This window comes from Xyrauchen texanus, chromosome 8 (assembly GCF_025860055.1).
Source record: "Xyrauchen texanus isolate HMW12.3.18 chromosome 8, RBS_HiC_50CHRs, whole genome shotgun sequence".
Lineage (NCBI taxonomy): Eukaryota > Metazoa > Chordata > Actinopteri > Cypriniformes > Catostomidae > Xyrauchen > Xyrauchen texanus.
The window spans coordinates 29,810,668-29,827,570 of NC_068283.1; the positions used below are offsets into that span (position 1 = coordinate 29,810,668).

The 16,903-nt window shown below is 38.3% G+C and overlaps 1 protein-coding gene across 6 annotated transcripts in view; it reads right to left on the reverse strand.

Moving 5' to 3' along the window:
• The window catches only part of LOC127647864 (ubiquitin carboxyl-terminal hydrolase 7-like), a 28,029-nt gene extending 14,394 nt beyond the window's left edge, over window positions 1–13,635 (reverse strand). Inside the window, exons 1-12 of one of the 6 annotated variants that reach the window (XM_052132376.1) lie at window positions 13,502–13,635; window positions 10,247–10,348; window positions 9,327–9,525; window positions 6,307–6,445; window positions 6,132–6,220; window positions 5,932–6,040; window positions 5,665–5,795; window positions 3,662–3,716; window positions 3,449–3,529; window positions 3,278–3,368; window positions 1,895–1,977; window positions 1,696–1,805 (exon numbers count right to left, since the gene is read on the reverse strand). In XM_052132376.1, the coding sequence (XP_051988336.1) occupies window positions 1,696–1,805; window positions 1,895–1,977; window positions 3,278–3,368; window positions 3,449–3,529; window positions 3,662–3,716; window positions 5,665–5,795; window positions 5,932–6,040; window positions 6,132–6,220; window positions 6,307–6,445; window positions 9,327–9,525; window positions 10,247–10,286 (1,127 nt within the window). In that variant the 5' untranslated portion in view covers window positions 10,287–10,348; window positions 13,502–13,635. Of the gene's footprint in view, window positions 1–1,695; window positions 1,806–1,894; window positions 1,978–3,277; window positions 3,369–3,448; window positions 3,530–3,661; window positions 3,717–5,664; window positions 5,796–5,931; window positions 6,041–6,131; window positions 6,221–6,306; window positions 6,446–9,326; window positions 9,526–10,246; window positions 10,349–10,441; window positions 11,401–12,097; window positions 12,351–12,717; window positions 13,174–13,501 lie in introns of those variants that run through there. The other 5 variants (XM_052132377.1, XM_052132378.1, XM_052132372.1 and 2 more) reach the window with 5 other exon arrangements.
• Between the last annotated feature and the right edge of the window lie 3,268 nt (window positions 13,636–16,903).

The window sequence follows — 16,903 nt, forward strand, 5'->3', positions numbered from 1 at the left end:
GAGAGAGAGTGTGAGCGAGACACTGTCTCACACCCTCAAGTCCCTATCCAAGCTAATGCTCCATCAACAAGCACATTATTTAGACGAGTCACTCCCAGAAGGATATTTTAAGAGAATAATCTCCCTCTCTGCAGGACACACATCACATTGATCCATACCACCCCATAATTCATCCATACATTATGGAAATGGTTTTGAAGTGTAGTATGACACTCATACTGTCAGAGACTCACAAATTTCAAATCTCAGAACAATCAACAGTACACACTGATCAGAACATGCATTATAGGGATAGATCGCCCAAATCTGGCAGTACGTCAGTCTCAGTCACCATTAGCTTTTATTGCACCTTTTTTTCCATGCAAGGCAAGTTTATTTATATAGCACATTTCATACACAATGGCAACTCAAATTGCTTTAAATTTTGTATATCTTGTAATTTCTATCATTTTTATGTATTCATTTTAAAACCAGTTAAGAACAAGAATTCGAAACAAAATCCATTTAACAAGTAAAAAAAAATAAAAATACAAAAATAAAATGCAGTAGTCATGAAGTGTAGCAAAGTGTTCCGTCAGTAAATGCACAGTTAGACCAATAAGCATTAACTTAGAACAATAGCTTTATTACCGTTCCATTTTGCACTTTCAATTTACATTATTTAGAAATATAACTGTAAGTGTATTTTCTGCTTTGTGGATTTATTCAGCATCCATACAGAGCATACACACTCCACCAAGAACTTTCAAATTCTCTTGAGAACTTTCATGCTCCCCTTTACTGATACCTATATAAAACTATAGCAAATAATGACAGCAGCGGTTCGCACCCTTTCCCCAGCTATGACCTGTCCTGCATCCATGTCGAATCAACTGGGATTATAATACCCGGATCATGCAATGAAAGTGCATGGTGACTGAGTCTGTCATTCCGCTTAACATCTCCTTTCGTGTTTCAAGGAAGACAAAAAGGCTTTCAGGTTTGGAACAACATGCGGCAAAGTATGACAGAATTTATATTTTTGGGTAAACTATCCCTTCAACACACTGAATTTGGCATTTATTGATATTGAACCTATTCATTTGGTAGATGCATTTATCCAAAACGATAGGGTTTTCAAGGAATACATTTATTTTCCTGATTTTCTCCCCAATATGGAATGCCCAATTCCCAATGTGCTCCAAGTCCTCGTGGTCAATCCGGGTGGCCAAGGATGAATCTCAGCTGCCTCCGCGTCTGAAACAGTCAATCCGTGCATCTTATCACATGGCTTGTTGAGCACGTTTCCTTGAAGACGTAGCCCGTGTGGAGGCCCAAACTATTCTCCACGGCATCCACACATTACTCACCACATGCCCCACCGAGAGCAAGGACCATACATTATAGCGACCATGAGGAGGTAACCCCATGTAACTCTACCTTCCCTAGCAACCGGGCCAATTTGGTTGCTTAGGAGACCTGGCTGGAGTCACTCAGCACGCCCTGGATTCGAACTCTCGACTCAAGGGGTGGTAGTCAGCATCAATACTCGCTGAGCTACCCAGGGATACTTTTTTTTAATCATTGTGCATTCCCTCAGAATCAAACCTGTGATTTTGGTGTTGCTAGCACCACATTCTAACAGTTGAGTGACAGGAAAACCCACTTCACATCTTAAAAATTATACTAATTTGTTTGGAAGTGAAATGCTCTTACCTGTCGTTTATCTTGATATTTTGGTCGGTCTGAGGGTCGTACATGAACCTCATGAGCTGTAGGTGTAGTATAGGAGGGAAGGTCAGGAACTTCACACCCTTCTCTGCTTCCTGGAAGACAAATTAACAGAGCCCAGTAAGCCTGGAGCAGAGAGGTGTGCATTTGTGTGACCAGGTGACGCAGTATGTGAAATTCTTACCTGTAGACCATGCTCCCCTGCATCGTATTTATTATCCCCATCCAACTGTTCCACAGCAACATAATCTTTGAATGACTCAAAGACTGCAGAACAGGCAAAAGTGCATTAGTACTGCACACACCTCTATTACAAAACAGTCCAAGAAGCTAATATATTTCTCAATTTTGTATATTTGATCCACTCGGCTAAACATTCCTTTAGAGTAATAGTTCACCTCTCCTGCAGCTTAACGGAAGCAATGATTTTAAGTTTAAAAAGTACAGAAATATTGATCTTTCTTTACACCAAGTTTCACTTTATGCCTTCTACACACTACTTGACTTTCAAAGACGTTGGATTGTGGTACTAATTCAGATTACACAAATGTCTGTCTAGTCATGGAAGTCGTAGGGTTTTCAAATTACAAAAGGAATCGGCAACAGGGGTGAACACATTACAAAACATTTCATTATTGACGAATCCCCGACGACTTTGCCTGGACTCCAAATTACATTTCACAACACAGTACACGCAAGAAGTGATACGAGAATTACACAAGATCACGCTTGAGTAGGCGTTCTCATGCTTGTCCGGGAAGGGATTTGAAAATGGCGGACCGCAAGAAGCTTGCGATACACTGTGCGCTGATTTACAGCGAAAAGTAAAAAAAGACGACTATGAAGGAGGGAATGGTTGGGGAAACGCAGGCATCAAGGATTGTCTGTTCTGCAGAGAGACTTGGAGGTAAATAAGTAATGTTGCAATGAACGCAGGCAACTGCCTGCTGGTGTTTGTTTTTCCCATGCCCCGTTTCTTGCTCTCATTGGCTGTAGGTTAACGCTGCAGTTGTATTCAGTCAAAACATTTTACATTGTGTGATTTGGAATCAAAGACCGGTCCAGAAATTTAACATGGTAGATTTCTCGCTGACATCGGCGACGCATCGCACAGATTGTGTCTTTGATAATTCATACATTGCGTTCGTCACTCATGGGAGCGAGCTCTGATTTCGGGCTTTTGCAGGCGATCTCCACAAAACTGTCGGCGAGTCAAAATCGGGCCTAAAATAGTGTAAACTCGGCAATAAAAGCCATTCATTTAACTGCTGGAGTCGTATCGATGATGTTTATGCAGACAGTCTGTAAATCTAGAGCTACAAAAATCAGATCACAATCCAATTGCATTTAAAGGACCTACTGAGCTACGATGTTTTTTTAATTATCTTCATACACACCAGGGATATCATGAGGTTGAGAGTATAATGAGAAAATTTTCTTTTTTAAATATCTCTTTAACGCTGTAACAAGTTTCATGAAAATTCATGCATTTAGAATGAGTGGACATTTCCTAAAAATGAATGGAGGACAGCAAGGAAAAGAATATCTCGATAAAGGCCACACTTACTGTTTTTCTTTCCTTTTATGCTGAGCTGGATGTCGTAGTAATCCTCTATTCTTTCTGACCGATAGTCCACATGCTTACACTGGATGTAAGACTGGAAACAGAAAACATCCAAGTGTGGTAAGGCTCAATCAATGATTCAGAGATACAGAAATTACAGTCCAGCTGACTTACCACCATCTTTCCTCGGAAGAGTTTTGGGATCGTGCCCTCCACGCAAGTTCCTTTCATCTTGTTCTCAACGTTATCCAAAAGCTGAAAATTGTGAAAGAGCACCACAGTTGGACCCAAGCCTCATTCATCTGATAAGCCATAATTAATCCCTCAAATGCTCAAAAAGTAAAACATGAAGGATTCAAGTGGATCCTTTGAGGTCAGGGAACTCACCACTCTGCACAGTTCCTGTACATCATGCTGCATGAAACTGTCAAGAGTCTCCCACCTAAGAAACAGGCACACCATGTTTCAAAACAAGATTCAAATGGTATATGAAATGAAAACGTTCTCTATTATGGGTGAATCTGTTCGCACAACCAATTGATGATAGGAAAGTTTTCTGGAATCCGTTTGAAAACAGTGATTATTTTTGCAATTCCATTAGGTGACGCTAGCGTTGCAGAAATTACTTCAGCTTTAATTGCCAAATAGCTATTTAAGCACTGTTGAGTATACTCGCATTCAGTCTGGCTCCATTCTGGCATATTATTCCCACTAGACTTGCCATGTCATAATATTCACACCAGTGCGGTATCCACAGTCAAACAAACAATATTGATAGTACTGCTGGGTGGTGCTATGCAGTAATTCTCGTTCCGCAATAGACTTCAAAATAATGCAATGCAGCTTGATTTCAAACTTTGAATTTTATTTTTGGGCGGTCAATCAAATAAAATTATCAAATTCAGTAACACATTACAATAAGGTTCCATTCGTTAACATTAGTTAATGCATTAGGTATAATGAATAAACGATTAATATATATTTTTTACAGCATTTATTAATCTTTGTTCAAATAAATTAAATAAATGCTTAAGTATTGTTCATTTGTGGTTCATGTTAACTAATGTTAACAAATGGAACATTATTGTAAAGTGCTACCATCTAATTAATTACATGATGATTAATTAATAGCAATTAATCACAAACATTATTTGCTAAGAAATGCCCTAAAATAAAAGATACAAATAAATGCATAACATATATAAATATAATAATATGTAGGGGTTATAATAAATACACAAGGATTGAAATTCAGTTTGCAATAATTTGCATTATTGTGGCAGATGAATATAACACTGATTAGACAATAAAAAAGTGACTTAAGAAATATATACATTTTTTCTCATTGAACAAGCCTAAAGTTGAGAGCAATATGTTTTTCCATGGAGTTTGTCAAAGCGCTATTTTTTATTGATGCTCTATGTACAGTGTGTTTTGCAGCGAGAAGGCAAGTGTGATCGCACCTTAAGTGAGCGGTTTTCATCCAGCGGCTGCGCTTCTTGTGAGGTTTGTTGAGGCACTGTGCTACCCATTGACAAGTTAACTATCAAGTTTCTATCAAGATTCTATCAATTTTGAACTGCTCATATGGTAGGAAAATTCTATTCCGGAATTTAAGTACGGGTCAGGGGGCATTGTTTGTGAATATTTTTAACAAGTTTTTTTTAAATATCCTTAATTGCACTAAATTAACACATTAAATCGACAGCCCTGATTTTATTTTTAAAAATAAATAAAAATGAAACTGAAAAAATAAAGTGCAACCAAATAAAATTTTGTGTTCACCAAACCTCCAAATTTCAGGCTTGAGCAGTGATCTCTAGGGGGTCACAACAGTACAAATCCCGCCATGCAGAACACGCTTTGACATGGTGCTATCATAAGCATTCTATCATGTACAAAGTCTTACGATACTGTAAGCACACAATTGCACAATCAAATTTTATAGGCTACAAATCAGTCTGTCAGTTTGTCTAAATAGCCTGAATAAAAGCCTAAATATCAGGCCCTTTCCCACTGCAGGAACTAAAGTCAGTTTTAGGTTCTTTTAACTGGAACTAGTACTTTTCATGTTTTCATACATGAGACCCAACATAAAATTTTGCACCGAAAAATCATTCAATAATTTCCTGATGAATAAAACCAAGTCCTGCCCTACATTCCTTCTAATTAAATATACTGTTTTATTCAGAAATGTGTCACATTATCCAAGTGAATGTACAAGAACACCAACTTCTAAAGAGAAAAAATAATTAAAAAGGACAAGCTAAAAGTAAATAGATGAAGTCTCAATTCCTATCCAGCACTTTATAATGTCAACAGACAGACATGTCATGTGTCAGTGTCTGATTCATAGTGCTTGTAATCTGAACATTCAAAACAAACCCTACCCAAAAGACTTAGTCAGTTTCTTCGTCCCAACGGGCTTATCGCTGTGCTGGAGCTCATAGAAAACCCTCTGCAGGGCAAGGGGAACACTTTTTGAGGAATCATCTCCCTCGGTGGGCATCATATAAACCGCCTACAAAGAAAACAAAGCAAGTTCTCTGACAGATGTACAGCACTGGGGACATCAGAAAAAAGCAAATTCTACTTATGTGGTACACACTGCAATCAGTAGGATTCACTGCAAAAAACATAAAAGGCAGATGTCATACCCGCCGAAGCTGGTTTGTGAAGAAGAGAGTCTGCAGTAAGCTGTTCATGTAACAAGTGGCTCCTTGATTCTTCAAGCCCACATAGCCAGTGTGTTTCTTTGAATCCCAACTGTGAACACAATCCAAAACAGAGATCAGCGGTGTTCTATTTAAAACAAAAGCTCATCAACACAGAATATGTCACATAAGGGATGACTTACGCCACGCCATGAGGTGCATCGGCTTGAACGTAGACCTCAAACGTGACCTTATCATCCTCGACAAAGCCACGCTCTGCATCAGTCACATCCTGAAATCAAACCAAGACATCATCTTAACTACAGCCAATTAGCTCTGGTCACCTCTGATAACACCACAGAAAATGTGTCAACTTACACTCCATGACATGAAGTTGGAAAAGCCCCAGTCATTTTCCTTGTGGAAGAAAAGGTGACTAATTCGGCGACTAAAGGATTTCTCATCATCTTTGTAGTTGATGATTTTGAGCATGGCTTGAGCATGACATGACCAGGACCTACAAATGAGGAATCATCAGTCAAATTATTTTTACTTCTACACTTAAAGAAAAAAGTCATTCAACAAGCATTGCGATGTTGTTGCTAAGGGTAATGGCAAAATATTCCCAAAAGAAAAACTATGAAATCTTTCATACTTGCAAAGGACATAAAATTCATTCATAGCACAAAAGTGTAATAACCACTGAAGGGATAGTTCTCCCAAAAATTTTGTCATCATTTACTCACCTGTGTGTACTACCAAACCTCTTCTCAGTGGAACACAAAAGATGTTAGGTAAAATGACAGGGAATCTAAGTCTCAGTCCCTATTCACTTTCATTGTATGGATGGGGAAAAAAAGACCCATTCTTAAAAATGTCTCCATGTTCCATTGAAAGTCATTTAGGTTTGGAATGCCATTAAGGTTAAGGTGAACTAACTGAAGGCCATCCCATACAAAACGTACCTGCTTCAGAGAAATAAAAGACTAGGGGTGGGTAAAAACATTGTTTTCCGATTAATCAATCTTCTTTTGAATTATTTCGATTCTAAAATACCAAGATCAATCTTTCACTCAATGTGCAACCCTCTACTACAATGAGAGGAAAGCACTCGCATTTGCAACCAAACTGAATATATCTGGCAACTGACTGGTAAATGTTTACATTACACTCACCAATAATTGTGTAGTTTAGTTTATTTGTGATGCGTTCAGCAGCCAGATCCTTTCACAGCGTGTTAAGTGTAACAGTTGTTCCGTGTAATGTGGGTCCAAGATGAGATCCACGCAACCCTTTTGTCATTGAATACGGTCTCTTTTGATACCCTTTCTGTTCTTTAGTCAGTTGTTGATCAAAAACTACAAATTCTAATCATGCATTGCAAAGATGAGGTAAAGACATTCGAATCCTCTCTAGTTAACATGAGCTAATTTAAAGGCAGTTTAAAGAAAATACATTTTTGTTAGAGATGGTACCAGTTTTGCATGTGTTTTGAACAAATCAATGTAAATACTTTTAAATAGTACAACTTATATTATTTGTTACATATTTATTGTTAAATAGCATATGCAATATATCTTATTAATTGAATACCGTTATTTGTTGATTTTTAAAAAGCCAAAATTATGAAAAAGTAATCAAATAATTAGTAAAATGTTTATTTTCCTAATGTACCTAGTTAAAAAGGTCCCCTGTATAATTAACAGCATAAGCTGGGAGATCATTTATTTTATTATTAAGCAAAAGGGACATAACTGAAATAAACCCATATGAATCGAAATCGAATCGAGAGCTTGCGAATCAGGAAATCTGTACCAATACCCAGCCCAATAAGACACCATATCGCTCTATGGTCATTCAGTAACTTTCCATTCACTTCAAAAGTTACATTTCAGGCCGATTCAGGCCATTTCAAACCACAATTGGCCTCAGCGTTGTGCGCATACTTCGAAAATCAGGTCACGCAAAACTAGGCCTGTGACGATAATTACGTTAATGATGACTTATACGATATATGGACATGCCATTCCAGCCAGGAAGTTTGCCAGAAGTCGTCCAAATGGACTTGGTTTCAAAGTTGCATTCCACAGCAAAATTCTTAAAGCAAAATTTTTGCTTTAAGACGAATGAGAGAGGAGAGCCTATTAACGTGAACGTGCCATTATGTTGACTTTATTTAAAAACAGTGGCAATGAAAAGTGGCAATACAACTAACCTAAAAACTCATTTAAACATAACCATCCCATCCAGTTTTCCATGCTGGGAACATAAACAGCAGTTGGAGATGGAGAAGGGCCTTCCTGACTTAAATTCTTTTTTGACATTGAAATTCCAATGTCTGAATATTCTTAAGAATTAAAAGTTCATTGCTCTTTGAAAGGGTGTACTTGCATTATTTTGTTATTATATTATCAATATATCAGTGGCATAAAATGGTCTTAAAATTACAATATTATTGTTTATAGCAATTATTTTTGGGACAATAACACAGGGCTACATCCTGCGACCAAAAATAATTGCGACAATAATTTAAATGTAGTCACCATTGGCGTTGGTTGCCCCGCATGAAACCACAAACCCAGCGTGAGAAATCATGAACAAATGACACTTTTGTACTGGATCTTTTTCAAGAATTACCCGAAAAGAACTGGGGGTTTGAACTCAGGAGCTCAGGTTAGCAGTTTGAATAAGATTCACTTTCTCAACAAATTAGCCATCAGTGTGGGAGTGCAGACATTTCAAAATAAGAGTCCCATGTGTATTCCGGGGTTCTTTATAATTAAAAGTCATGTATTGTGTACCAGTTTTTTCTTCTTTTGGTAATTATTGATTGGGATTGGAGTAGCACCATAAACTGCATCAAGATTTAATTCAATATTTGTAGTCTCTGTGTCTGGGCCATCCGTTAAAATAAATAAATAAATAAAATAATATAATATATGAGATAAAGCTTTTGACACTTAGGACAATTGAGGAACTTGTACACAACTATTACAAAAGGTGCAAACATTAATTGATGCTCATGAAGACGACACTATGGGCACCCTATACTTTGTTATTAGCTGTAATGTACATTTTAAGAGCAGTACTAAATAAAAAATATTTTATCTCTTAAAGTTGTATACATGATGAAAGGGGTGTGAACATTTGAGACAAAAGGAAATGCAAACCTATATTCTCAACTATACATATGTTTATTAAACCTGAGATCAATGGGTAATCAGCTGTCTTTTCTTTAGCTTTCAGTCTTGTTTCTGAACAGCAACCTAAACCGTGCAATTCTGAATCAAAACCCCACTGTAGCTTGATTATAACTGTGCATGTAAATGTACTGACTGTTGAGCCATTTTATTCAGAAGCCAATAATGCAAAACTATAAAAAGGTAGTCATTACTTACGTAGAGTCAGACTCCGCATTGCACTGAAGGAAGAAGCCAACACTCTTCTGGTGAGGTCTATCTGGGTAAAAGCGGGGCATCACCATAATCTTCCAGGGCAGATTTCTCACGAAACAGGGTGGGCTGAGCACAGACTCACTCAGCCTGCTGAAGCGCTCCACCACAAAGTGGAAGGTGGCTTCAGAGCGCCAGCTTGTGTCTGTTAGGAAATGTTGTAACAAACAGTTAGATCTGTAAATGTTCTTCCATACATTTAATCATATTACTTCTCGAATCTCTCACTTCACATAGTTTCACTCTCCTGACACCATTACATTAAAGGGGTCATAACATGCCTTTTTTATTTTTATATTAATATGTTCCTTGAGGTTAATTTATATTATTAGATTTTTTTTTGTTGTTGCTAAAAACAAACAAAAGAGTCATATATTTGTAAAACTTTATCATTTTCCACCCTCATTATGACCCTGTCAGAAACGCTCAGTATTGGTGCTGCTTCTGCTTTAAGACTTGACAGTAAACTATCACCATTATGATTGGCTCTCCGCTCTTGACTGACCAGCTTTCTCCTTGCCATCTCACTGCTAAACACCTACTAGACAGGCTATGGAAGTGATGAGGCAAAGTAGGCTTTGATGTGTTGTGGAGGTGGTCACATGCAAATGTCCAACACTGTGACATCACAATGTGGAGCAAGTAGAGAACAAGTCATTTTAGCAGCTTGGTTTCAACAAATTCTCTTTTTGCAGTGAGGAGCAAGCTTCGAGTTCTGAACGTTACAGTACGTTTTTATAGTTCAATGACCTCTTATAAGTCAAACTATCAATGAAAATATGATTCCTCGTGTCATGACCCCTTTAAAAAAATCATGTGAAAACATGCATGATGCCATGTTTCATTTAGTGCAGAATTTTCCATACCATCCTCCATGTCCTCCTCAGTGTTGTGTCCATCCGCCATGGCCACGTTCCCATTGATAACTGGATTCTGAGGAATTCTTGGAGGATCATCTGGATCCCCAGCTGGAAAAACAAAATGAGAAATTCCTGTCAATTGTACGGCTATAATTAAAACCATAACATGGATGAGGGGGGGAAACAACAAAGCTCTACTACCTACAACTTCTGGTAAACTCATGTTAGTGTGCTGTGATTTGAGTGCTGCTCAGTATGCTCAAATTTACTGTGCAACAGGTAAAAACGTGCATCCACAAGCACATTAACTGTGCTTTTCACATAAAAACAACACCACTAATTTAGAATGCCCAGATGTAGAAGTATTATGGTATATATTGAAGCAAGATGATCATCAAAAACATGAGTCAGTGACAAAGCAGGTTTGGCCCTTTTTTCCAATAAAAATGTTGAACGCATATTTTATTAATCTTGATCTTGCTTGCAACATCGTAGTCAAAAGAGGCCAACCAGCATGCTTAATAGAAACATGGTACTTTAATTTTTACAAGTGCATTCTCAGGACGGTAAACTGTAACGATGTGTGTGGATATGCATGTATCTCGTGAGGTCTCGATGAGGGCCTTTGGACACAGCAGCATCAGAAACGCCCCCACACGTGCACTGCAGAACTTGGACGAAATTCGGCTCAAAAATCAAACGTCTGAAACGATGCGAGTCACAAATCACAAACACGTTCCAGGGACTTTGTGTTATCGCCGTGACCACGCCAGGGTACGAGCCAAAAACAGAAAAGAAAGCCGTAATAATTAAAAATGGCGAGCAGCATGACTCGCTATACGATGAATCAGAAAATCCCCGCACGCAGTCGGCGGATCCTCACGCGCTGGCCTTAGTGCGCACTCATTACGAGTTGCACCGTCTGCAAAACACATTAAATCTATATTTGAAGCTTACAGCACACGTACTCGCTCCATACTAATAACGGTGAAGGTGTCAAAGCGTATAGACACGCCATTACCGATTAATTTCAGAGTGTATCCGCTCGTCTACCCCCCTCCCCCTCCACACAGTTAGCCTTGCTGCTAACATTTCCATTTACAAACGGAGCTATTAACTCTTGCAAACCGTGTCAACCGACCCTATCTGATGAAACCGCGACACAGAGCAAATTAATTATGTGGATCTCGGATCATTTGGCGAGTCATCGCGGGCCGCGCTTTCCCCCCGATATAAACAAACACATGCGCAAGCAGGCCTCGCAGAAACAGATCTGTGCAAAATACAGTCCACCATCTTGGAATAAAACTGCCATCCACTCCCCCTGGATGAGCCGCACAACTTCCCATGCGGATCAAATCCAAAACCAGTAATAACAGCAGAAACACATTAATCAGGCATCATAACAAGTCTATCGTCCCATAATTTAAAGCAATTTTTTGCGTTTAGTATATGATTCAGGGACACAAGTAGCGTACACGCTATAATTCAAAATGGGACGGTTTTGAGCAAACATGCTCTGAGGGCGATCATTTCACTATTAATGGCTCTTTCATAGGGATTTGCTAACTGGGGTGAACCCCATCCAATGAGCCAGCAACATGTTTTCAGAAACGTACAAACGATTCACTATGATAAAGGACACTAAAATGCACCGAAAGTAAATGCGTATATGCCTTAATTTTATTTGATGGGTTAACGTCGATTGTTGGTCCGGTTTAATCCTCATGCCAAACCTCTTGCTAAATCATACCAGTCGCAAATTCACGTTTAAAATCAGCACGATCAAACTAATAGCGATTACTGCTACCAGTTGTCACAATTTTGTACCACTACGGACATCTTTTGTTTACTTACATTCACCCATTCCGCATTAGCGGGATAACATTCCGTCCATTGAAATCGCAAGCTAAATCAATCCACGGCCAAAAGCGTGCTTCAAACGGCTTCTTCATCGGAGAGCATTTACCCATTGATGTTCTTCAAAAGTCGCCCACATGATCTACATGTGTAGCCGAGGGGCTCCTTACATAATCAGATGAAACCCTGACACACTTCGGAGAAGACAGAGAAGCTTACAGATGGGCTGCGCCACGTTAATACACGCAGCAGCTGGTCAGACCGCTAAAACAACAAAATTAAGTAACTGTCACACAAGCAAAATTATTAACACATACGCCGCAACAGGTTATTAAATAACAAAACCTCAGTGTAATGCGACTCCCACTAGAGCGTAAATAAAATATGATGATGAAAGACCGGACTTTTTGCTGACTAGTTTAACTCCTCATGCAGCGAGGTAACCATTAGCTGCTGGCTAACGAGCTATTGGGGTCAAAACATGCGACAATGTGGCCTGCTAATAAACACATATCCAGCTAAATGTACCAATCATAACACCTGATGTGATGATATCATGCTTTTTCAACGGTTGGAAAAATAACGCGAGTTTCATTTGGCAAGAGGCCTTAGCATACCCTCCATCTCCATGTCCTCGGGCTCGCTGAGCTGCTGCTCGCCGGCTTTCTGCTGCTGCTGGGTGTGATGGTGGTTCATGTTGGCGGCTGTTAGGTCGGGATGGTGTTTGGGCTCTTTGCCTCCCTCGGGCCGGTCTGACGGCGGTGCCTCGGGGAGTGTGGGACGGGGTGGCTGGTGGGGAGTCGGAGGGCGCGAAGGTGGAGCAAACAGGTCGAGTCTTTGCGACTGGGCCTGTACTAATACGACCTCGGCCTTGTCTGCTGTCAGCGCCGAGGATGGATGGAGGGAGGTCGGTGGGGGAGCAGGCAGAGAAACGCGGACGTATTTGCTCGCTATTCGCCCAATCTCGACGCCTGGATAAAGGGATGCTAACGTTAATGATAGTCGGTGGCCTCTGGCTTCTGATTCGAGAAGGCCCGGTGAATTCCACCCCGGCTTTCCCCCCCGTGGAAGTACGGGCCAAATTCAACTCACAACAACCTGCAACCGGGGAAACAGATACTCTGTTTGTTGCTAGCTGCTGCTAGATAGCTGAAACTAGCAAAAGTGATAAAACGAGAAACACTGCGACTCATGCGTCTCAGAGAGACTTATTTTTAAATATAACTTTCCCTGCAGTGTTTCCAGTCCGTGTGCTCCTCCGATTGTCCCTCTTCTAGGGGGGAGCGGAGAAAAAGCCTATCCATTCAAACCAGACTCCAGTGTGAAATCGCACTCATTTAGAAGTTTAAAGTCACAAAGATGCGCGCGTTTTGCTTCGCCGTTATTATACGCGAAACTAACCTGAACACCTAACGCTTAATTGCACCACGAAGCTGCATCCCAAACGTCTACTCAAAGGCGAAAATATATTTTTGCCCGGTCACGGCCAGAGGCTCTCACCCGCACCCGTGGTTTATGATATTCAGTTGAGGTAAATCTCAAAATGGCGGTTGCGCTCCTCTCTGAAATGTCACATCCGCATGGAGATCCAAACAGTGGCGCACGCCTGAGCGTTGAGCGCCATTCGCACAAATGCAGCCGCACATTATAGTTTATTGAAATGTATTGTATTGTACAACAATTATTTTTTATATTTGTCTTACTGATAGCACATTTTTTATAGTTAATACAGTCCATAGGTGTTCCTAAAAATGAATGAATTGTTTTGTTAATTATTTATCTTATTTAGCAAAACATTATTCATGCGATATTGATTGCTTACTGATAGGCCTATTATGAGAAGGGTGTTGTTGAGATATAAAACAAAATAATCGTTCACCTGCCTTAAAGGGATAGTTCACCCAAAAATTTACATAATTTCATCGGTAACTCATCCCATCCCAGATGTGTATGAGTTTCTTTCATCTGCTGAACACAAAACGAAGACTTTTTTTTAAGATTATTTCAGCTCTGTAATTGAATGGGTGCCAAAACTTTTAAGCTCCAAAATCCACATACGGGCAATATAAAAGTACCAGACCAGTGATGTGCACAGATAGCAGGGGCATAGGGATAAAAAATTAAGGATGATTATTTTTATTATTATTTTTGAATGAGTAATAATTATAAATACTTATCTCTTTTCTTCTTGAGTATTTAACAGTTTTCTTGTACACACACACACACACACACACACACACACACACACACACACTATATATATATATTAGTTCTGCTTTCGAGAACTTTTATATACTCGAATGTTCTTTCAAAACGAAAGTGAGAAAATGTATCTTTTCTCAGAGGGCCCTTCCACAAGACTGTATGAGGGTACATTCATACAGTAATGCCATGTTTTCTTCAGAGCACCCACTTCAGGGGCTCTGCCCTTTGGAGTGAGTACAGGGGATTGGAAGGATCTGCTGTTGCATGCTATTAAAGGCACCTCCACTTAATTTTCTTTAAAATGGCCACAATTTAAAAATAAATCTCAGAATAACAAATTATTACTGTTATTTTGAGATTATGACAAGCTTTTAAATATTTAAATTGAATTATTAAAACATCTCAATTTTTCTGGATAACCAATAGGGCACCTTCAGATTTGTGAACGAAAGGGGCAGGGGCTCGTGCCCCTGCTGCCCCCGTTTTGTGCATGTCACAGCTCCAGACAACTCTGGTGGTTAAATCCATGTCTTCTGAAGCAATATATTAGGTGTGAGTGAGAAACAGATCAATATTAAAAGATTTTTTTTCATGGAAAAGAATTAAAAATATTTTCCTACTCCATTAAAGTTAGATATCTCACCGGTCTCACTCGGTCAATTGCTTCATTTTACAGCGAAAGCTCACAAAACCATTTGCAAGAGCTGACTGTGCATAACCACGGCAGTAGTTTTACACATGTTTGGGTGCACTAGTGTTTAAGTGACCTTGAGTACAGTGTAAACAATTTTTTTGTCAGAATAATTATGTAAAAAATACAGTAAAATGTGAACAACTTTACGGAATCTGTACATTTTACAGTTTTAAATTGGTGTAATTTACATGACCATGATAGCACTATAAAAACATTTTTAAATTAATTTTACATATAAAAACATCATAAAAATTCTGAAACACTAAAAATCTGCTTTTTACTTAAGAAGATATTGTTAATCACAGTAAAATGTACAGAAGTATACATGATGAGGAGCAACACATGATGAGGTTCATCAATAGTGGCTCTTCCAAGAGCAATGATGATTAAACTTGTAGAGACAGTGCTCAGTGTCACTCACACAAACACTAAACACCATCAGGGTAACACATGTGAAATTTAAATAATGCAGTAAACTTTAACTAAACTACATCAAATATAACACAGAACACCCCAATGTACGTAACTGATATTAAAAATAAGAAGAAAGATTACTATTATATGATGGGCCATGCAGGGAAATGTGGGATGCCTGATTATTATTTTAACAATAATTTACTGTAAAAAGTATGTACTCTCTTGTTAAACAAAGTAATTTTTAACAGTAACAGGAAGATCATATAAAAAATGTAACTTTTTACAACATTTTATTGTAAAAGCTACTGGATCGTCTTTTAAAATATATTACATTTTTTACTGTATAGTTTACAGATAATATTCATTAATCAATTAACGTTTTATTTCTGTTGCATTTTTACAGTCTTTTACCATTAAAATTAACTATTTTTTTTACAGTAATAATCCATTTTATTTGTCAATGCAATATCATTAAAGAATTGACAAGTTGCATTTGGTATTGTAGTGTGATTTCACATTCATCTCTTTTATCAGTGGTTCACATACTGTATATTGTGACCATCACAATATCACAGTATCACAATATTTACATTTATTAATGATTCAATCAATACTGTCAATATGTGATTGTTGGCTGTGATTATTGGTCTCTACAGATTCTCTTAGTCATTTTTAAAAATCTTTATGGTGTTTCTCCTATATACCTTAGCAATATGATTACTAAATAAGATCACTCAAGATCATAAAACTGCAACTTGCTAAAGTGGGTAATACACATCTGAAAAGTGGGGAGTCAGCCTGTGTCCAGCTGTGGAACTCTCGAAGCATATTCAATAAGGCCTTTCATGTTTTACATTTAAAAAAAAAAAAAATTTTATTCTGTATTTTACTCTCTCCATGTAATGCACTTGGTAAACATTGTTTTAGCTTTACTTACTTTAATATTAGGTTGCATCCTTTGTATAGCAGTTGGATTTTGAACTTGACAGCTTTTCTGAGTTGCATTATGGTTCATATATGTTATTGAACCTCGTTTGTACACTGTGACATTAGGAATTTGGACAACCCTGCAAAATGTACCGCAAATAGTAGCAGATGGAATTTACTTGAATCTTTTACCTGAGCTTTCATCCTTTTATGTGAACGTTATGTGAACATGTAATAGGGTTATAGAAAAAGTCAACAATTCTGTGTACAGCTATCAAAATTTTTTAGATATTGTACAAGTTCTTTTAAACAGACGTTCAATGGAAAATGTACTTACAATTACACTAAGACTGTTCATTAAACCTACATTTGGTTAAATCCCACATTGTTTCAAAACTTCCTACCAGGCTGAAGTGGTTTATTCATAAATTATAACAATGCCTCACTCTGTGTCAAGTTTATGTTACGTCTCAGTATGTGGGAAATACTGTCTAATTAGGCTACTAGCAAATTGTAATTAGCATTTACTCTAAAAATGTTACTTCCCTTTTTAATATGCC